Source organism: Balaenoptera borealis (assembly GCF_965194805.1).
Source record: "Balaenoptera borealis genome assembly, chromosome: 2".
NCBI classification, from domain to species: Eukaryota; Metazoa; Chordata; class Mammalia; order Artiodactyla; family Balaenopteridae; genus Balaenoptera; species Balaenoptera borealis.
In genome coordinates, this window is record NC_138867.1 from 32656971 (window position 1) to 32681004 (window position 24034).

Consider the following 24034-nt stretch of genomic DNA (forward strand, 5'->3'; position numbering starts at 1 on the left):
TTTACTGCTTTTCTTTCTCCCCTTCCCACTCCCTTTGGACATGGACAAGGTATCCTTAGAAGCTACTGGCAGCTATCCTGTTCCCCCAAAGGGAGCCAGCCTTAAACTGAAGCTGACACCTTAGAAAACAAACTAAAAGAAAGAACCCAAGTCTTTGGTAACATAACTGGGCTTCTCAATTATGCCAGCCAATATTTACCAAGTTTTCTGTTACTTACAACCCAAGGGTTCTAACCGATATAGAGGGACATTTAAGAGAAATCCTACCATTGAAGATTATTTTACTAAAAAATAATAAAATGAAGTACTACTAAGGATAGTTACAAAACTAATAACAGCATAGCATATCCAAAAATATCTTAAATGCTATTTCTAATTCCTAAACCAACATACTGAAGACTCAGATATGAGAGGAAAGAGGAGTTACTGAGAAATACCATGGACTACTTATTCTTTCCATTTGTAATATATTACACCTGAAATATCAACAAATGAAATATTTTAACCTACTGAAACGTAACTTGAAATATAACAATGAGAATACAGCAAATAAGTCTAAAATAAGAAAAAGAAAAAAAGTTGCTAATTCTGAAAAAGTAGTAAGGAAACAATACCAGAATCAATTTAAACTGCTAATTGAATATTAAAACAATTTAAATGTAAATAATTTACATTAACACTTTAAATCCTAAAACCAGCTAACTGTAATGTTATGATTTTCAATAAGAGCAGAGGAAAAGTTCCTGAGAGGAATACAGTATTGCTATTTATAAGACAGAACTATCATTTGAAAAGTGTAGGAGAAAAAAATGACCTTTCAAACCAAAGAAAAATCAAACTAAGTCTTTCAAAAGAGGCACAGACAATGAGATGAATAAAAGACTAAAATAATGTATGGCTTGGGACTTCCCTGATGGCACAGTGGTTAAGAATCCACCTGCCAATGCAGGGGAATTGGGTTCAAGCCCTCCCTGGTCCCGGAAGATCCCACATGCCACGGAGCAACTAAGCCCATGTGCCACAACTACTGAGCCTGCACTCTAGAGCCTGCGAGCCGCAACTACTGAGCCCATATGCCACAACTACTGAAGCCTGCATGCCTAGATCCCGTGCTCTGCAACAAGAGAAGCCACCGCAATGAGAAGCCCACGCACTGCAACGAAGAGTAGCCCCCGCTCGCCACAACTAGAGAAAGCCCGCACGCAGCAACAAAGACCCAACGCAGCCAAAAATAAATAAATAAATAAATAATAAAATAAAAAATAATGTATGGCTTCTAAATTCTGACATTCTTTATTTTGCTACCCTAAACAAATGTTTATTTTTTTAAAATCTGGATACAGAGAAATATCTCTTAATTTTGTTTTATTATTGAAATAATTTTATTTCAATAATTTTAACATTTATTGAATGCTTACTATGTGTCCTAGGCCCTAAAGTAAAAGCTTTTACAGGATATCTCATTTAATACTCTCAATAATGCTGTCAGAGGTACTATCATCATCTTCATTTTACAGATAAGGAAACTGAAACATCAGTTTAGTACACTGCCCAATATTACACAATAAATAAACAGCAAAGCTGGAATCCAGAAGTTAGCTTCAGAGCCTGCATTTTTAACTTGATGATTATTATCAAGTTGATTATTTTAAAAATTGGACAAAATCAACTTTAAATTAATTAAAAGATTAAACACTAAGCTTACTTCACTAAGAATAGCTGGCTGAGGACAATACAATGGAGGAGCTGGAAGATACAAGCCGACTGGCACTAAGCCCCACAGTCTCTGACTGAAGTCCTTGGCAGAGTTTATCAGAAGCTGAAATGTCTCTGAAAGAATATCTGCATCAGCCATAACTGCTGCTTTCAGTACTTCCTGCACAGAACCAAATAGCAGATCTGCATCTTCTTCTTCAATGGGATCTAGCAAATACAAAATTAGGTAAAGTAGTTAAAATTTATATTATACTTTTCATGCTATTTTGTAGGATAAAATTTCATATCTGAAAAAGCTGATTGCCAAAAATGAACATATTGGTTGACATGCAAAAAACCCAAACTTCTAGACAGAAACTTAATAAAGATTCTCTTACTTTTAAGATTATAGGTAATCAGAGCACAAAGACTTTTCCAAAATTATACAAGATACTGTAATAATAATTATATAATAAAAATAATCTTGGAATATAGTCGTGACTCAAAAATAATAATAAAAGAGAAAATATTAATGGGAAAAATAAAATGTCAATAAAGACTCCAAAATAATATACAACATTAAATGAAGGCAGTGAGAGAGTAATTATTTTCTTTTTCATAATAGTCCATCACAGTACTTTTATAATAAAAAGGACTTGTGAAGCTAAAAAAAAAACCCAGAAATATACAAAATAGTCATACAGTATGGCTTCAATTATATAAGTATTTGTATATATGGAGACATGTCCCAGAAGGCAAAATGCAGAGATGCAGGTGGCAGAATTGGAGACTTATGTACTTTTATATTAGGAAATATTTTAAGCATACTTTAAGGTATAGAATATAATATGAAAACACTCACATACTGACTTTTCATCCTTGTCTGGTATTAACATGTTTCCTACATTCAATTTAGATTAAAAAAAAAATGTTGCAAATACAGCTGAAATTCCTTAGGTACCAATCTTATTTCACTTCCTCTCTCCAGAGGTAGTCACTATCCAGAATTTGGTGTGGCTCTACTGAAACTCCTATTAGACATATGTTGTGTCTTTGTGTTCTATACAAAGTTTAACTTCTCTTTCATATTTTCCAACTCTTTTCTTTATATCTATACATTTTTATCTCTCTATATATATATTTTTTGTGTGTGTATATATACAGAGATAGATCAAATTTATTTTCCAGTTCACTAACCATCTGCTGAGTTTTTTGTTTTTAAATCAGTTTGTTGAGGTATAATTTACATACACTAAAATTTATCCTTTTTAAGTGTACAGTTCAATGACTTTTGTTTGTTTTTTGTTTGTTTGTTTTTTAAAATATTTATTTGGCTGCACCGGGTCTTAGCTGCAGCACGCGGCTTAGTTGTGGCATGCGGGATCCAGTTCCCTGACCAGGGATGGAATCTGGGCCCCCTGCACTGGGAGTGCAGAGTCTTAACCACTGAACCACCAGGGAAATCCCCAGTTCAATGAATTTTGGCAAATCTATATAGCCTATAAGAACACTTTCATCACTCTAAAAAAGTTCTTACACCCTTTTGTTGTCAATTCCCCCCTTACTCCCATGTAACCATTGATCTGTTTCTTGTCCCTATAGTGTTGCTTTTTAAAAAATCACATAAATGGAATCACACAGTGTGTAGTTTTCTTTCTGAGTTCTTTCATTCAGCATAATGGTTCTTCAGTTCATCCATGTTGTTGCATGTTATCAGTAGTTTGCTCCTCTTTATTATTTATTATTCCATTGTACACATAAATTGCAATTTGTTCTTCCACCCACAAGTTGATAAGCATTTGGGTTGTTTCAAGTTTTTGGCTATTATGAAAAAGCTGCTATGAACATTCATATACAGGTTTTTCAGTGGACCTATGTTTTTATTTTTCTTGGGTAAATACCTAGGGGTGGAATCCATTGACTTCTTCTCTTTGTTTCTGACCCCTGGAAATTTCCCTTACTTTCTTTAAATCTTAGCCTTTAAATGCATATCTTTATATTTTATCTAGAAACACACTGTATCTATGTATTTATTGTGGGAGAGTTTTCAGATCATCTAAAACAATATATTGCCAGAACTGGAAGTTCAGACTGGGAATTTTTTAGTCCTTTTTTTCAAAATCAACTTTCATGTAAATATATTATCTTTTCATTTACTAAAAAAAAAAACTTGACAGAAAATTATCAAAGAAATTTTCAGTCTGATTTCCAAGTATTATGAATTCTTTCCAGAAAGAGAAGTTATAATTAATAAGCTCTAGGAATCTGGAGAAGTCTCACTCCTTAATGGAGACAAGCACTAATAAAACAAAACAGCTATCCTGGTTTTATCATTAAATATATGACTTTAAGTAACAGACTTCATTACTTTTTGTCAAAATTTCCCCATCTTTAAAACAGATGAATTTTATAGAGCTCCTGGGTAAATCTATGTATTACATGTAATATTATATTATTTTTTTATAATACCACTCAGAACTTTTCAAAGTAAAAGCAAAAAACAACTCTATGATTTATGCATTAGGCAAGAGGTTCTAAGTACCCCTCGATGTCTGAGATTCTACGATTCTATGACTGCAAAAGAAAACAATCTAAATGCAGCAAAAAACCACTAGTATAAAGAAAGGTTATGTATGGAAAAACAGAATATCATTCAGATACTGAACATTGTATTTTGAACTGCATCAGTTTGGGATGCTCCCATTAAGAACAAATAGCAAAATTTTTTGATAAGCTTATTACTTCAAAGCATTAATATATGTGTGGGTACTTAAAAGCTTTTTAAAATACCATAAGCTTGGGCTTCCCTGGTGGCGCAGTGGTTGAGAATCTGCCTGCTAATGCAGGGGACACGGGTTCAAGCCCTGGTCTGGGAAGATCCCACATGCCGCGGAGCAACTAGGCCCGTGAGCCACAACTACCGAGCCTATGCGCCTGGAGCCTGTGCTCTGCAACAAGAGAGGCCGCAATAGTGAGAGGCCCGCGCACCGCAATGAAGAGTGGCCCCTGCTTGCCGCAACTAGAGAAAGCCCTCGCACAGAAACGAAGACCCAACACAGCCAAAAATAAATAAATAAATTAATTAATTAATTAAAAAAAAATACCATAAGCTTTATATTAATTAAGCTGATACATGTGTCGACCATACATAGGTAACACACCTGTAAACTGTTTGTATTTTGAGCCCATTTCATTTTTTGCTTCCAAAGAGGCTGGCTGACCTAAAAAACGCTGCAGTTTTTCCTGGAAAATCTGTGCTGGAGTCATATTTAATGGTAGATTCAGACCCTTTTTCCTGGACCTGAAATCACATCAAATTAAGGGAAAAGAATACAAATTTTGAAAAAAGGAAACATACTCACATCAAGAACTAAACATGATATTTTAAAGAACAGAGAAATTCACTTTATTCATTCTGTATTTAGACAAGAAATAAGCAAGGAAATACTGTATTAAGGATAGTATTAAGGCTTTCCATAATTATGGTACTAATATATCTCCTCATCCTTAACCTCCCACTGCTGCCCTACATACGTACTCTATCCAAACCAAACCAAACTTGCTTTTGCCATATGCCTCTGCTCACGTTTGGAATGTTCTCTTTCCCTACAGCTACTCAGTTTGTCAAGATCCCATCTTCCCTTCAATGCCCATCTCAAATGACATCTCCCACATAAAGTATTTACTGTCCTTCCCTCACTTGATATTATTGCTCTCCCTACTGTACCACGGGCACTTTTCTTACCATACTATGTAAATTATGATAATGTTTTGTCCTATTTTCTCTATTAAACTATAAATGCCTAAGCATAGAAACTATGTGCCATTTAAGTTTACAATCCACTAAAATACCTGGCATAGAGCTTGGTACAGAGTGGTTACTTAATAAATAAACATACATTGAATTATTGAATTAAAAAAATATAGAAGACACAGCAATACCATAACCTTCAGAATAGTTAAAATATAGGGATTAGTTTGATTAGCTTAAAACTCAAATCCTGTTTGGGAAAGACAAACTCTCCCATTGACTATAGGCCCTTTGAGGGCACTACTAACAAATTAATGTGCTAAATAGATGTTTTAACACCATAAGTAAGCCTCTGATCTGTCCAATACAGTAGCCACTAGCTGCATATAGCTCTCTAAATTTAAATTAATTAAAATTAGATGGAAAATCCAGTTCCTTGGTCTTACTATCCACATTTCAAGTGCTCAATAAATACATGTGGCTAGTAGCTATCAGATTGGATAGCACATACAGAATACTTCCATTACTGAAAAAAGTTCTATTGGACAATGCTGAACTAAGGATTCCACAAAATGCATAAATACCAGCAATGAGTGAAATAAAAAATATTTTAGATGACACCATCATACTTTCCTAAAAATACATACCTTGTGAAATTGCTATCATGTTTACAGAACAATTGCAAGGCCACACCAATGGAAACAGACGTCTTCCAGTCTCCAAGTTTATGTGCCAACCACACAGCTTCTGGAACCAGGCCACCAATAAATAATAATTCAAGGGCATATTCAACTGTCCACACATTAGAAAGATTCTGCTCTCTAACAACACTGGCCACCTTCGAGTGTTGCAAAGGAATAAGTCGAAAGGGCTGCTCTGTGAGTAAATTAAGGAAAATGGATTTTACAATTATATATACAAGAACTCATACCTCCTTATACAGATCTCTTCAATCAGTATTTCCTACACAAAACCACAACAAGGAAGATACATACAAAATGGCCTAAAATAATGCTTAACATACTTTAGAATAGTTTTTTTAACACTGAACACTGTGTCTCTTTAGTGGGTCATGAAGCAAATGTCAGCATTCCTAAAAAAATGAAACAGAGTAGACATAGAAACAAAAGAGTATCAGAATGCATTACACAAAATAAAGGTAAATAAGTACAGTTTAATGAAACTTTTTGGTCAGATAATATAAACATACACACACATGTAAATGTACCGGTCACAGTGTACAGTTTACTACTGTGGGCTGCTCTGAAATATACAGCTATTTCTCCTACTGCATATGAAATTTGGAGGGCAGAGACTGCATTTTACCTGACTTTGCATTCCTCATAGTGTCATGGGATAAAAAACTAGTTTGAGGTAATACTCAAGCATATTAAATGTTCAATGTATTAGTGTTTAACAGAAAGTAGAAAACTGTGATTTTCAGTAATCCTGAATAAATGACAAGATTTCAGTCTGGCCTGAGATTAAATACAAAGGGTAATAATATCCTTCTCCCCAGCCTTCTGTATCTTTCCCTAATTAAAGTAACTTGAATGAGAAATTTGAAAATACGATGACAGAACTGTTATCTTTTAAAAAATACATATTGCTAAGATTTTCACTCACTCCCTCAAAATAAAACTGGTAATTAGTATATGTAGGTTTTTGCTCCTTGAAATGAAATGATTAGTTTCTTATGTGATCTGCATAGGCTCTGCCCACACCAAGCACTAACATTTTAGCTCTTTGACAAAGATATGGAAAGAAATGAAAAATTTAGTCAATCAATGACTGTATGATTCTGCATAGCCAGGAGACTGATGAAATTTTTCCAGTTTTTAATTCACTATGAGTAAGGCACTGTACCATTAAAAGAACTTGAATGATTTAATTTTCTGAAAATTTTACTGCTTTCACACAGCAAACATCATACCAAATAAGCAACTCAAATCCCCAATACATTCTGCCACTAGTTCTGATTTAAAAGATTAACATGAAATATATTCTAAGTCAAGCCTGCTAATATCATTTTTCAAGACAGAGGGAGATTAAAGAAATTAAAGGATATATACCAACTTTCAGATATTTAAATTTTCAACAATCATAGTCTAGTCTCGGGCATAGGAAAAGAACACAAAGCCTTCTCTCCTACTCTCTCCTCTAACTGGGAAGAGATTTACGTAGGGAATAAAAAGGTGTGTCTCTGAGCTTTTATGAATGTTTATGAATCTGCCCAGAAACAATTCAATAACTCTGTCACTTTTCTTCACCAAGTGTGATAAATATCAGTCTCCCTTAGGTATGTAAAGTCATCTGTAAAGATAAAAATCATGAGCAAAGAGCAAAAGTCCTATAATATTGTAGGACAGAAAGATAAGAAATAAAGACAAATCTTCTGAATACAAGGATTGTACCTTTTTTTTTTTTTTAGATTTTTCTAAAATCCACATGAGGGTTTCCCTGGTGGCGCAGTGGTTAAGAATCCGCCTGCCAATGCAGGGGGTACGGGTTCGAGCCCTGGTCCAGGAAGATCCCACATGCCGCGGAGCAACTAAGCCTGCGCACCACAACTACTGAGACTGTGCTCTGGAGCCCGCAAGCCACAACTACTGGGCCCATGTGCCACAACTACTGAAGCCCACGCGCCTAGAGCCCATGCTCCGCAACAAGAGAAGCCACCACAATGAGAAGCCCGCGCACGGCAACGAAGACCCAACGCAGCCATAAATAAATAAATAAATAAATAATATATTTTAAAAAATAAAAACCACATGAGTTCTGCCTCTCTCCTTTAGTAAAATTATATGGATTAAGGATACAATTTGTTATCAGAAACATTATTACCAAAAATAGAGAGCACAAGTAGTAAATACCTCAGTTGTGACAAAATAAAGAGAGCTTAAATGAAAAACTATTGTAATAATAATAAATAGTGTCAAATGTACAAGGAAATAAGTAATATCCAACTGAGAGGTTCAGTCAGAGGAAAGCATAAAGGTGAGAGAAAGAAGCACAGGCTGTTCTCAGGGAGAAAAGGAGGGAGCACCAGCTGAAACTGAGTTAGTGGCCAATGGAGAGGGAAAGGAGAGAAGGTAGATCCCGGAAAAACAGAGCACCTGTTTCTCTGTTTACACCAGCTCTCTAAGAGAAGCCATAATCAGGTCAGGGCCAACTTTTCTTCCCCAGGGAAGCAGACACCTATGAAAAGGAACCTCTAGACAATTTCCTTTCTGATCCTACCTTACATATAAGGCTCTCTAGGGTCTAGAAGCTCCTGAAAACCCTGATGACACTAGAGTCTAACATTACTGTTGAAGCATCCAAGTGGGTGGGGACAGTCCTCCACTCCCACCCACACCCTGAGAAAATTACATTAGAGTCCGAACACATAGCTCAAAATCCACAGATCTGTGATTAAATCTGATGACCACTTGTTGCTACTTCTATTAAACTTCTAATTATATTACATCTTGTACTACTCTAATCTATGTGTGCCTTGTACATGTTTATCAGTTCATGTTATTTCCTGCTTAAAGCCCTCCAATCACTTCCCATTGTACCTAAAATAAAATTCAGATTTCATACCCTGGCTTACATCACCTGGCCGTCTATCTCTGTCTTCATCTCATACCACTCTCTACCTCACCCTCTTTGCTCCAGCTACACCAGTCTTTCAGTTTCTCAGACACACCAAGTTTGTCCTTGCTCTAGAGCCTTTGCACAGGCTCAGGTTATAATGCTCTACGTCCTATGTGTCCATGGCTGGCTCTTTCTTGTCATTAAGAGTTCAGCTTAAATGTCACCCCCGCAGAGAGCTCTTCCCTAAATTCACCACCTGAACTACCGACTCAGTCACAATACATTTCTCTACTTCAGTTCTCTGCATAATAAGTATCACAATTTGATAGATCTTTGTTTATATATGCATTTATTTAATTTTCTGTCTCAATCTATTAGATGTAATTCCATAAAAGAACAGGTATTTCATCTGTTTTGTTCATGGCAGTTAGGATAAATCTGTTTCAAATGTCAAGACAAGACAAAACTACAGATGTTTTCATATTAATTTCATATGGTGCAAGCTAATATATTTCCAGCACCTACAACACTACTTGACACGTAGCAGGCACTAATAAAAATTACTGGAATGAATGAATATCATAGAAATCTGTGTACATGTTTATTTCCATTAGGGTAGGGCAGTTACCTCACACAGATTAGGTACATTTTGACTCTATTAATGAAATGATTAAATAGAGCAAAGAAAATGATCCAAATAAAATTATAAAAGTAAAATGTCCAAATAAAATTAAATTCTAAATTAGCATCCTCAAAATTTGTTAAATTACCACATTTTTATAGCCCTTTTACTTTAAAAATGCAAACTTTATAAATGCCAATGTGTCCAAAATTTGCAATTTAAAAATACATATTCAATAAAAACAAGTCCAAAGCAATTACCTTTCTCAGATTATATTCATTCGTAAATAGTCACTTGCGTTATCTCCTTAGCGTTCAGGCACTGAGCTAGAACAGTTTTATTTCCATAGACTAATGATCACCGTATAATATGATTTTAAATATTATGTGCAAAAACAAGGCGAGAAAATTATTTGTTTACCTGTTTTAATATGAAGGGGAGGAAGAACATTCACATTGTGAGGTGGCAAAATGCAAAGCAGCTGATTGGTGAAATAGGCAGCCATGAAGCGAGCCATGGACTGGATAACCCTCACCGCCGCTTCAGGATGAACATTTCCAGTCACTCCAAACTCACAATGAGACTTCTCAGGAACTGCAGGATACACCAAATGACCAAAGGAGAGTCTGACCAAACTATCAAAAGTAGTAATATTTAAGTTCCCAACATTATGCAACAAGAAAATTATAATTACAACTTTTTTCTGAGATGAACGCCTATGGCTTACATAAGTTAACTTATAATAGCTATCTACACTTCTTGAAGACAATAGAACAAAAATAATTAGCTCATAATTACGAGCACATACACTTAGGAACTCTTTGTAACCTCAAGCTACTAGTTTTATCTAAAAACATGGAAGGATCTATACAAACAATCCAGCCATAATGGACTTGCAAGTTTAGCATTTCATTATTTATTTTCCCTTCTTTCTTCCCTTTCTAATTTTCTTTCTTTAATGAAAGGAGGCAGGGTTTACTACAAAGATAATCTGAAAAGCACCAGAGCAGTGATTCTTCATGCTTTTTTCTGTACCGTTAGGTCTGGATATTATGATATACTTCCATTAGTAACAGTAACTCCTTACCGTAAGATTCTTCTGGGAGGTATGGACAAAAGGAACACGTGGAGTGGAGGGAGAAGGCAGGGGAGGGAGAGAGTTACATCACTATTTCTAGGGTGATTCTGATATAAACTAGTAGGAGCAAACATGTGTCATCGTTATTTGAAAATCAAAACTCAATAATATAAATTGGCATTCAGATATATGAAAATAAACAGTTAAAACTATTAAACACAGATAAATACTAAGTTAACATTAATTTTTATAAAATGTATGGCCCCAACAATGGCAAAGTATCTTTCTTTCTCAGAAGTCACTTGGGGGAATTCCCTGGTGGGCCAATGGTTAGGACTCCGTGCTTCCACTGCAGGGGTCCCGGGTTTGATCCCTGGTTGTGAGAACTAAGATCCCACAAGCCGTGTGGCACAGCCAAAAAAAAAAAAAGAAAAAAAAGAAAGGAAGTCACTTGGTAGGTATTCACAATAATATTAAGTTCTATATATGTATGGCCATTTCTATCTTGTCACTTCTTGGAAGCTTGTGCCTGGTTTCCTCCGGACTTCACCCCATGCTCCTTTTCCCTTTGCTGATTTTGCTTTGTATCTTTCCATTGTAATGAATCACAAGTGTGAGTACAACTATATACTAGGTCCTGTGAGTCCTCCCTGTGAATCCCTGAACTTGGGGGTAGTCTTGGGGACTCCTGACCCAGTAGGGATATGATTAATATACTCTAAACAATTGTCATTAAAAATTAAAACAAATACATTACAATAGGTTCAACTTATCTTGAAATTTATTATCATGTCATGACAATACTACTGGAAAAAAAAAAAAAAAAAGAATATCAGTCAGTTAAAAAGTCACACATAAAAGTCTTCCACTCATACACAGCTACGAGTCTTTTTGGAGGGCAATTTGACACCAGGCATCAGAAGTCTTAAAACCATGGATTCTCTTTGATCCTGTACCCTCATTTCTCAAAATTTAACCTAGAGATATTATTAGTAATGTTCACAAAAATTTATGTACACTACAGCATTACTTAAAATATCAATAGTAAATAGGTGGTACCAATCTAAAATGTGCAATAATGAGGAAAAGGCTTAATAGGTTTTTAAAAAGAATATTATTTACATTGGAAAATATTCATCATAATATTAAGTTTAAAAGATTACAGGGCTTCCCTGGTGGTGCAGTGGTTGAGAATCTGCCTGCCGATGCAGGGGACACGGGTTCGAGCCCTGGTGTGGGAGGATCCCACATGCCGCGGAGCAACTAGGCCCGTGAGCCACAATTACTGAGCCTGCGCGTCTGGAGCCTGTGCTCCGCAACACGAGAGGCCGCGATGGTGAGAGGCCCGCGCACCGCGATGAAGAGTGGCCCCCGCTTGCCGCAACTAGAGAAAGCCCTCGCACAAACGAAGACCCAACACAGCCATAAATAAATAAATAAATAAATAAATAAAATTTTTTTAAAAATTCTTAAAAAAAAAATTACAAAACAGAATATACATATATAAATGTATATAGACAAAAAATGGTTGAATTAAGTGATTTTATTTTCTTCTTTAAGCCTTTCCATATTTCAAAATTGTCTAAAATGAACTTGTATTACTTCTGTAATGAACACAAAAATTTAAAAAGACAAATATCACCAAAAGTAAGAAATCTATAAACAGTGGCTGCATATGACATCACTTATACGTGGAATCTAAAAAAATGATACAAATGAACTTATTTACAAAACAGAAACAGACTCACAGACTTCAAAAACAAACCTATGGTTAGCAAAGGGGAAAAGTGGGGGGGGAGGGATAAATTAGGAGTTTGGGAGTAACATATACACACTACTGTATAAAAACTAGATAATCAAGAAGGACCTACTGTATAGCACAGGGAGCTCTACTCAGTATTCTGTAATAACCTACATGGGAAAAGAATCTGAAAAAAAATGGATATACGTGTAACAACCACTTTGGTGTACACCTGAAACTAACACAACATTGTAAATCAGCTATACCCCAGTATAAAATAAAAATTAAATTTAAAAAAAATGCAGAGAAAATATGAATACCAGAATAAAAATGTCATGGTATTCTACCATCTATCTCACCTCAAAAAAAACAAAACAAAACAACAACAACAACAAAAAAAACAGTGGCTGAAGCCAAAGAAACTAATACTGTTCTGATAAACCAGTGAAAATCAAAGAAAGGGTTTTATGTAAGAGATGGGCCCCACTTCTCAAACTATTTTTAGAAGCCTTTGTAAACTAACTTCTTTTGATCACTATTTTCCACCAGTAAAATTATGTTCTAAACCAATAAATAATCAGTTATTAGAAAAAAAACAAAACAAACAAACAAAACTCCATTAGAGTCATGAAGTCCATTTAGAAAGTTCTGATATATTAAGCCTTTCTGACACATTCATACGCACAGTATACATCTAATGGTCTACGACCGTATAACCATTATAACTATATTATGTGTTCATTCATATATATCTTTTACTCTGGTTACTGCTTAATTTAAATATACCTCTTTTAAAAAGGACAATCCAAATATTCTGCAGCCTATTAAGCAATTTTAAAAAGACTCAGAATACCTCAGAAAGTGATTTTCATCACTTTACTAAACAACCTTAAGCAACCATTAAAGAAAATATGAACATATCAAGGAAAGGTACTTGGGTACCTAATATTACGTCTAACAAATAGGGCTGTGAGACAATTATATCAGTTCAGCAGGCAATTACTGCTAAGCCTAGAGACCCAAAGATTAAAAACAAACAAAAACATGATCCTTGCTGAGAAGCTGACAGTCCAAAATTTACCACAATAGGGCAGAGCAACCAACTTTTATGTATAAGCAATTTCATATCTACACTTATAAATACAAATTACTAACATTAAACATACTGATTTTTGAAAAGCATACCTGAACAATCTTCATTTTCTTTTACAGGTAGGTGGGACCATATCAGTATTTCTCTTACTAGCTGATCACATAATCCTTGAGCATCATTTAAATTATAGTTATAGAGGTGGCAGTACAAAAGGGAAAGATAATAGCGTATCTGAAGAAAACATATCCTTCTTCCTCCTTAAACAGGGAAGAATTACACTTACATTAAAAACATGTTAGCTAAAAAACAAAACAAACAAAAAATAAACATGTTAGCTAGGTAATGTTCTTGATCTGGGTGCTGGGTAGGCAGGAATGTTCAGTTTATAAAAATTCATCAAGCTGTACATTCATGTTATGTGAACTTTTCTGTACCTGTTTTATACTTTAATAAAAAACAGGTAAGCAATATTTTGTTCCTTTTCATTTTAAGTTCTGAACAATTTTATTTTATTTGATCAGGCCCTAGGATGACTAAGAATTTATCCAAAGAGAGGTGCACATCCTCCTCATCTCAGTACTAAGGTCCACTAACGACATCTATCTCAAGTACACATGGTATGAAACAGAAGGGAACATGCTAAAAATAAAAATTTTTTAAAAACCACACAAGAAATCATACAAATATCAAACAGACAGTCAAAGAGACTTTCCAAAGGAGAAGAAACACTATCCAATAAGATAGGAGCCCCTGACCACTGCCTTCAAACATCTGAAGGGTGCTTAGGACTGAGACTGCTGGCTGCCTGCTCCTTATCTATTCTTTCTGAGTAAAAGAATTCTAATTTTATTTGAGGTTACAATGCACCCAGATCACAATTTCTTGCTAGATGTGGCCATGTGAAAATATGACAAGTTCTGAACCAAGAGATAATATTGTACAGAACTGCTAGAAAAGCTGCTTAAAGAGAGGTAACTCAGCTAGGAGGTACACCCTTTCTTGCCCTTCCTGCCTTCCTCCTTTCTGTTAACTAGATTATGTACATGATACCTGGGACTTCAGCACCCATCTTAACTCATGTAATGGCCTTAAGACTGGAAGCAACACACTAAGGACGACGGTGTAGAAAAGCTAAAGGAGCATGAGTCCTTGATGAAACCACAGAAACACCAAATCAGCCCCAGACTATCAACTTCTGGCCTCCTTTCCTAAGAAGGAGAAATAAAACTTCTTTCTTGTTGAAGCCAGTTATTTTCAGTCTCCATTACAAGAAACCATACCAAATGGATACAGTTGGAAATGAAATTAAATGAAAAGGTCTACAATGAGACTCATTATGAAAACTTTTCTTCATGAGAACTTATCACCTTCAATGCCACTCTTCTTCATCCAGTTGGACAATCCCCGAATCTGAGAACTACATTAGACTTCTTTCTCTACTCGAGTCCAATTGATCAAACCTCTTAAATATCTGACAAATGTGACTTCTGTCCTCCAGTACTCTTGACGTTGCTTTGGTTCAGGACCTCCTCAACTAACTGTCTTGCTTCTAGGTAAAACCCACATCTCTACACCACATTCCTACAAATGGCCCTCCATAATGTACTAAAGTGATCTTTCCAAATGGCCTATATTTATTTGAAAAGTTCTTTCTTACATAAAGTATCTTAACTGACCCCACTGTCTTCAGGATAAAATCTTAATCCCATGGCACTGCAGAATATCTTCCTATATCATCTGTTCTCTACCTCTCACTTTAGCACTCACCACCCTATCCTCAATATTACACACATATTTCAAATAATCTGGTCCTGTTAAAACTACCTGCAGTTTACCAAACTGCCATGGTTTCTCATGCCTTTTTGCTTTAGGAATGCTATATCCTTTGTTAAACCATTCCCACTCCTTCAATTGGACAATTTTCACTCAATTTTAAACGTCAGCTCCTCCAGGTTTTCCCCAGACTGATGTTTGCACTCCAGCTCAGACTGTGTGCTTTCCCGGCACCTACCATAAAACATGATTAGAAACATGCTAGCTGTTTATGTGATCTCTCCTCCAGACTGTGGGCAACTTTAGGGTAATCTTGTTTATTTCAGTTATTCCTATTGCCTAATACACATAGCAGGCCCTCAATAAATACCAGTTAAGTAGATAAATTAATGAAACATACAAAGCCACATCAGTCAGAAAATGAATTTAATAATTGGCCAAACCTGACCAGGTAGTAGTTGCAGTCAAGGATAGCTCCAAGGTCACTAGCTGAGAACCTCTGTCATCTTACTCATACCCTCAGCCCTATATCATAAAAGCTATCACCAGTTTCTAGAATCCACACCCCTAGATTCTCATCAAAAACTCCATGTAGGAGACCTTCCCTGTTGGTCCAGTGGTTAGGAAACCGCCTTCCAATGCAGCGGACACAGGTTCAATCCCTGGTCGGGGAACTAAGATCCCACATGTCATGGGGCAACTAAGCCTGCACACCGCAACTTCTGAGCCTGCAAAACGCAACTACTGAGCCCATGCGCTCCAGAGCCTGAGTGCCACAACTAGAGTGAAGCCCGTGTGCTGCAATGAAGATCCTGCGTGCCGCAACCAAAACCCAATGCAGCCAAATAAATAAATATTAAAAAAAAACTCCATGTAGCCCATAATAAGTCTAACTCACAGGAAATTCTTTCTTTTAATTTTTTAATCTTATTTTATTTTATTTTTGGCTGCATTGGGTCTTGGTCCCTGCGCGCGGGCTTTCTCTAGTTGCAGTGAGCGGGGGCTGCTCTTCATTGCAGTACATGGGTTTCTCTTTGTTGCAGAGAATGGGCTCTAGGTGTGCAGGCTTCCGTAGTTGTAGCACGCAGGCTCGGTAGTTGTGGCACGTGGGTCCAGTTGCCCCATGGCATGTGGGATCTTCCCGGACCAGGGCTCGAACCTGTGTCCCCTGCATTGGCAGGCGGATTCTTAACCACTGCGCTACCAGGGAGGTCCCACAGGAAATTCTTAAAGTTAAATTACTTAAGGGCAGAGAGCCTTAGCTCCATGTTTCTGTAAGTCTGTAATAAGGTGACAAATTATCTGACCCATAGTTTCTCGTTTAGATACTTGCAGTCCACTAAATGACAAAATATATTTTTTTTAAATTTGGGATTAAGTCTCATTTTTTTTCCTTATCAACAATCAATCACAGGTTCCATCACTAACCAAAAAAAGGACAGAGGAGCCTTATTTATGGATAACAGAAAAAATTCTTGGTGTTACAATTTCCAAGACTAAGAATAATTTTAAATAACTATTTCTGACAGTAAAGGTACCGACAATATGTATTCTATTTGAGCATTAAGAAACTATGAGCACTCAGAAATCTGAAATAATTTTTAAGCTCAACAGCATGCTAAAATATGGTCCTACCAATATTATGGCAAATATTATTTTTTAACACTCCCCTACCTTTCTCTTGGGTTTCTTGAAGAGCTTTCTTCCATAGTTGAACAGACTTTTCATATGATCCTAATAGGAAACACTCTTCCCCTACAAAGTTTTTAACCAAAAATTAGTGCTGGTTAATTAAATTACTTTATAAACATGTACTTATTTTAAAATTTAGTGGATACAGCTCCGCTAGAAATTATTTTGAAAAGCAAATAATTGCAACCAATTAATAAAATCAAAGTCCAACTAACTATATCACTTATTCCTGGAGTTAGAAATTGTTTATAAGATACTAACCATTGATAGATTTAAGTTCTAAGGTCTGGTTCAAGCGAACTCCAGCAGTCTGCAATTTAGCCTGTATATGACATAACAGGGACTTGACAGTAGATGCTTCATGTGTCATCTTTTCAGTTAACTGTATGTCATCTTCAGGAACTCTTTGATTTAATTGTGTTTGATACCATAAAGTTTTTCTGTACAATACTCTCCAGAGAACAATCAATCTGCACACAAAATTAGGTAATCATAAAAATCAAATTTCAGACTAAGGATAAGAATGAGTATAGCCTCCTCATTAGCCTTTTTTTTCTGCATGTATTCTTCACTGAGGTAATAACATGTATACAAACTGATCAGATTTAAATATAGCACAAAGTCCACTGATCAAAAAATGCATATTTTTAAAATTTTCATAAATGCTTTATGTACCTGTGGTCATTTTTCTATAGTGCTTATCTAAACCAAAATCCTTCAACAGTATCATGGATGCCCAAGACTAATAAAATATATGTGTTGAATAATATTTGGCATAAATCCTATAACATAAAATCTATAATGCTGAGTGCTAATGGGTACAAGGTTTCTTTTGAGGGTGATAAAAATATTCTGGAATTTGTGCTAATAGTTCTACAAGCCTGTGACTAAACTAAAGATCACTGAATTGTACACTTTAAAATGGGGAATTTTACAGTGTGGGAATTATATCTCAATTTTGAAAAATCTATAAAGCTGATGGTCTCCTAATATTAAAGTCATTATACCTGTGTCCTGGCTGTTGAACAAAATTTAATACTTGAGGACGAATCTTGAAAGATGAATTCCAAGACCAGTTCTTCCGAGCACCACTATCTTGAAACATTTGAAAAATGGGTACCACCAATGAGTCTTGCTTTGCTGTTCTACTTCCATCAGTTGATGCTGAAATAACTTCTGGTTGAAGACTGTATACGCCATTTAAATGATCAGCTACCATTCTAAGTAAATGAAAACAGGCTAAAAGCTTCTTTGAGAATAACTGATTCTGTTGTGGCTGTGTCAGCAAAAGCTTTATAGTATTTGAGGTCAGCTTTACCAAATGTCCTACATCTTGTCTGTATCTCATATCCCAGTACTGGATTGATAAACACTGATGAAAAAGTTGAAAGATACAAAGTACCCATGCATTATGTCTTGGGCTCTTGCTTAAAAAAAGATCAAGTTTGGGGAAAGGACATTTTATAAATTGAAGAATGTACAAAAAATGAGTGATACAAACTACTGTGTAATTTAACATTAAATTTTTTTCTGTCACATTTTTTGAAATTCCTATAGTCCATGCTGCAAGAAGATTTTTCTGGACAGAATACAGTTCTGTAACAGTTTTATCCGTCTCCTCAGTATTATCTTTTGCATGTATGGTATCAAACATAGAAGCAAATTCCAATCTTCCTCCTTTGGCACTACTAAACAATAGATCATTCTTTTGGTTCCAAAAAGAGAATAAGTTGTTTGGAAAATGTTCGCCTTCATTAGTTTCTTCGGCTTCAAAATCCTAAAACATGAGTGAAAAAAATTATACTTAATATCATTTGATTCCTTACAAGTAGAATCACTTTAGTGCTCTCAAATTTCTCTTCCCTTTAATAAAAGAAAAAGAAAATATATTTCTTGGAATAAAGTCAATACGTAACTGTTCAAAGTAAATAAAACATTGTTACTAAGTACCTGCAAATCTGCTGTTTTTTCATTTAACTTCATTGTTTCTTCTGCCTGCAAGAATCTGGGAACAGTAGAATCAGCTAAATTTTCATTTCCGTGGTGTTTTAACAAGCTAGATCTTAGGGAATCCAGTGATTGCAAGTTCAGCCCTTGGCCTTTTGGCTATAGAAGAAAAAAGATTTCCAGAGCAAAATTTTATCGATAATTGTACTACAAACAATTAAAACATCTATAGATAACTGTATACAATCCAAGGCTGTCAGTACAGTTTTAAATCTGAAAGGACTAAGAAGTCAACTTTTACTAATGGTACCAAAAAGCACTATACCTTAGACAGCATCACACTTTGGTATGTTTTCTCAAGCCTCTGTGTTGAATCAAGTAGAAGGGATCTCATGAGCACTGATGGAGACAGATTATCAAGAAATCGAAGGGTTGTGACCATGTATCCATCAGAAATAATGAGGTAGGGTAACCGTGAATGTGCTTTTATAGAAAATCTCTGTCTCATAGGGTCACTATCAGAAGCTGATGAATTTACAGAATTATCTGAATCTTGAAGTGTAAACTGCTGTGGTCTAGCAAACAAACACCAAAATTCAAGAATTAGTAAGAGAAAAATCTTAAAGGAAACAATTATGTTATTCCAAAGAAAAAACAAAACAATTAAAAGTTCCAGAATGATGAAAAAGCAAGCAAATTAAATGCAAAAATATTAAATGTGCATATATCTGTGAGGAAAACATAAGTGATTAAATAATACAAGGTTTATGTGTTTTTTTTAATTTTCCCAGCGTTGTGGCACTTACTCTGTCTTGTTTTTAATCTAGTTTTATACAACCTTTTTCAGAAAATATTTGAGGCAGTTCATTCTTACTATTAAAGAGTTACTTACCTTTCCTTCTTACTATCTATTTAAATATACTTATAAGAATATAATTAGGAGCTATGAGTATATTTGTTATTAAGGAGGAGAAAGAAAAGAAACAGAGGACATTTGGAGAGGATGGTGATAAGTATAATTTTATCAGCTTAAGATTAAATCTGACTGAGTTTCCACATAAGTGTAGTTATTTACTGTTATGGTGGTGTACCTGATTCTGATTACTTAGTATCACTGATTATTAACTTTGGAGCTTTATAAATATAAAGAGAATAATGAAAATATAATTTTTTTTCTGGTTAGGAAACTAATCAAATATAGATTTTATTAGCCAAATGATCCACAATAGAAGATTGGTTTTAGAATGTACATGCTGCGAAATTTATAAAACCATTAAAAAGTGACTCCATGGAAAGATGTATGACATACTGTCACATCAAAAAAGCAAAATAGTAAACAACATATATCATATAATTTATTTTGCTTTAAAAAAGAAACTAATATTGTTATAAATGTTACATAAAATTTTTAAATTTAGAGGACAACACACTAAAATGCTAATAATTGTTATCTCTGAGGAATAGGATTACAAGTCTCACTTTCTACATTATTTAGTTTTGTAACATTTGATTTTTAAGTTTTTTTAAAACAATGAATATGTATTACTTTTGTAATCAAAAAGAGCAATCCATTTTTTTTTTTGAGCAATCCATTTTGAAAGGCCCTAAATACTAATTTTAAAGGAAAATGTGAGGAAATTTAAGTCAATTATGAATCAGACCATAAGAAATAAGGAAAAACACTTTCACTGCACAACGTGACAAGTTTTTCCATTAGAATTTTCTATTGCTAAAAATTAAGCAAAACTTTTTCCTAAATATAATCAAGGACACATCCTTCCTCAGTTTCTTTTCTATACAGCAAAGGGAATGGATTAGTTTCAAAGACCTTTTCCAATGCTTTTGATTTGTAAATAGGTGTCTATATGTGTCTAGCCATATATAATAATATCAACATCAATAACAGCAAATATTTACTGAGCACTTATTTTATGCCAGAACTGTGTTAAAGCAATTTATAATTATTTATTATCTTACTTCATTCCCTCAACTCTAAGAGACAATTACTGTCATCTTCATTTCACAGTAAAAGAAACAGAGTCTTAAGAATAAATAACTTACCCAAAGTCACACAACTAATAAGTAGAAGAACCAAGGTTTGAATCTTGTTCTGACTCCAAAGCCAAAATACTTCATGATCTCACAATTAAAAATTAAAATATGGGGCTTCCCTGGTGGCGCAGTGGTTGAGAATCTGCCTGCTAATGCAGGGGACACGGGTTCGAGCCCTGGTCTGGGAAGATCCCACATGCCACGGAGCAACTGGGCCCGTGAGCCACAATTGCTGAGCCTGCGCGTCTGGAGCCTGTGCTCCGCAACAAGAGAGGCCGCGAGAGTGAGAGGCCCGCGCACCGCGATGAAGAGTGGCCCCCGCTTGCCACAACTAGAGAAAGTCCTCGCACAGAAAAAGCGAAGACCCAACACAGCCAAAAATAAAATAAATAAATTAATTAATTAATTAAAGTTAATGGGTTAATAAAAAAAATAAAATAAAGTCTTTAAAAAAAAAAAAAATTGTTAGACCTGCCGGAAGAATCTGACAAATCTACATATAAAATATGGCTAATTTCTAAAGTCTACTACCCATTTCCAACAACTTTTCTCCTTTTTCCCTCTGGGAGAAAAGTAGATACATATGCTAAGTTAATTTTTACCTAAGTGTTCTGCTTTTGAAACAGTAAAAGATATATCACAGTTCTATTAATTTTTATATCAAAGAAGTTACTTTTTTTAGTGCTATTGAATATTTAAATAACATATACTTACATAAGGTGTGGGATAGGGAGGGCGGGAGGGAGGGAGATGCAAGAGGGAAGAGATATGGGAACATATGTATATGTATAACTGATTCACTTTGTTATAAAGCAGAAACTAACACACCATTGTAAAGCAATTATACTCCAATAAAGATGTTAAAAACAAAAAAACAAAAAACAAAAACAAAAACAAAAAAACATATACTTACATAGTCACAATGTCAAATTTTCACCAGGATTAAGCCACAAAAAGAAACAGAAGAAAACTATAAATAAGAAGCAGATATTGCGATGACAGACTCAAAGAAAGAATAAGACAATTTGAAAGATGAAATTATATTAAAAAAATACACAGTAAAGTAATACCAAAAGAGAAAAACTTCTGTAAATAAATTAAAACAATTCAAATGTCTCACCTATATGTTATTAGTGGGTGAAGAGGAATAAATTCTGCTGGCCCAAATTCTATAGAGCAACCAAATGTAATTAACGTTAGCAATTCACCTTGGCAGGTCAATAAAATCAGGGAGCCACGTTTTAACACACAAGCCAGAAAAAGACTATCATGAGTCCAGCTGATATCACCTATCCAGTAGGACCTAGAAAAAGCAAGACAATATGTTTAGAAAGGACTCTCTACAATGTCTTTGACAATTTATAACGGCCAAGAAGGGGTGAGACGCTTCAAAAAATAAGGTCAAAAGAATGAATAGGGGTTTCCCTGGTGGCGCAGTGGTTGAGAATCTGCCTGCCGATGCAGGGGACACGGGTTCGAGCCCTGCTCTGGGAAGATCCCACATGCCGTGAAGCAGCTGGGACCGTGAGCCACAATTACTGAGCCTGCGCGTCTGGAGCCTGTGCTCCGCAACAAGAGAGGCCGTGAAAGTGAGAGGCCCACACACCGTGATGAAGAGTGGCCCCTGCTTGCCGCAACTAGAGAAAGCCCTCGCACAGAAACGAAGACCCAACACAGCCATAAATAAATAAATAAACAAATACTTAAAAAAAAAAAAAAAAGAATAATAGGCAAATGTCACGTACATTTCGTGTATTTTACTTCCCAGAAAAAAAGGTAAGAAAAAAGGAGTTTGCTCATAAACATCTACTCCATACAACATACCAATTAGAAATTTACTTAGATTCATAAGCAAATCATAAGATGAAAATACGACCTAACAAAGTAAAGTTTCTGTCACTTACATTATAATTAGAACAACTTCTAATCCTACTGGTGCCCAAAACTAAGATCTACTGGTAGATTTGAGGGTCAATACCACGCCTGTCTTCTCTGCAGCCTGCCGGAGCTCCACTCAGTAGCAGATTCCCTCTTCCCAAAGCCATCTTTACTACTCCTTAACTATCTGATAATATTAATGTTTCTTTCATGGAGACAAAAAGTAGCTCCTCCTCATGTGAATGATGGACACCCTAAGTCAAACAGACCACTGAACTGAGGCTAGTAATACTTCTAGAAAGGAAATTTTGGGGAGAGAAAGAAAATAAAAAGGCAAGGCTGGATGAACCTGAAAACTTTGGAAATTCAGAGAGCAGCAGAGAAAACAATTCAGAAGAGGAAATTAGGAGGATCCAAGAGGAAATTTTCCTACTCTATAATCCTTCATAGGTCCATGTGCCATCCAAAATCACCGCTTATGGTACTAACCACCCGTATGCAGAGAATGCTAACTTTGTTTAAAAAGCTAGAAACACCTCAGCCTGAGTATATAATGGTCTTCCCAACCCAGGTTTTTTCATTTCAGCCTCTCTAACTTAGCCCAGTATTTCTCTACCCAGTCATAATTCCACTCCTCCCAAGATAACATAGAAAGAAATAAAAGAGAAACAAAAATGTGTTCATGTATCTTCCACCCTTCCTTAAAGTATTTAAGCCTTTCCTTATACAAAGCAATTTTTAGAATCTATCAAGCACAAATGCTGAAAGTTGCATCATCTATCTAAACATCTATTTAGATACCTACTGAATTATCAATGCCTTAAACTTATTAAACTACTAAAAAAGAAAATGAAAACGCTATTTAGAAATACAAAAGAACCCTTACCTGATAAGTGTAGCTGGAACCACAGGATTCTTATTACTACATCCTTTAAGGCTACCACAGAGTGTAACAAAATTCAGTGTGTTTATAAATAATACCTGAGTTGCCTAGAAAGAAAAAAAAAAAGATAAAAAAACCATTAAAATTATTTTACTTATAATTCTGAAGACCTAGAGATCTATTATATCAATGGACTACCTAGTCTTTGCCAACTGGCAACCTATAACTTATACTGGCCACCTATAACTTT

At 35.3% G+C, this 24034-nt stretch overlaps 1 protein-coding gene across 9 annotated transcripts in view; it reads right to left on the reverse strand.

Annotated features, from left to right (window-relative positions):
* Positions 1–24034, reverse strand: part of CPLANE1 (ciliogenesis and planar polarity effector complex subunit 1) — a 131707-nt gene that overhangs the window by 95561 nt on the left and 12112 nt on the right. For 8 of the 9 annotated variants that reach the window (XM_082382116.1, XM_082382123.1, XM_082382124.1 and 5 more), the window contains 12 exons: positions 23788–23891; positions 22144–22326; positions 19297–19546; positions 18975–19130; positions 18032–18801; positions 17286–17494; positions 17007–17087; positions 13652–13816; positions 10068–10241; positions 6094–6322; positions 4857–4996; positions 1706–1923 (listed from right to left, as the gene is read on the reverse strand). In XM_082382116.1, coding sequence (XP_082238242.1) covers positions 1706–1923; positions 4857–4996; positions 6094–6322; positions 10068–10241; positions 13652–13816; positions 17007–17087; positions 17286–17494; positions 18032–18801; positions 18975–19130; positions 19297–19546; positions 22144–22326; positions 23788–23891 — 2679 coding nt within the window. Of the gene's footprint in view, positions 1–1705; positions 1924–4856; positions 4997–6093; positions 6323–10067; positions 10242–13651; positions 13817–17006; positions 17088–17285; positions 17495–18031; positions 18802–18974; positions 19131–19296; positions 19547–21936; positions 22116–22143; positions 22327–23787; positions 23892–24034 lie in introns of those variants that run through there. The other variant, XM_082382122.1, reaches the window with a different exon arrangement.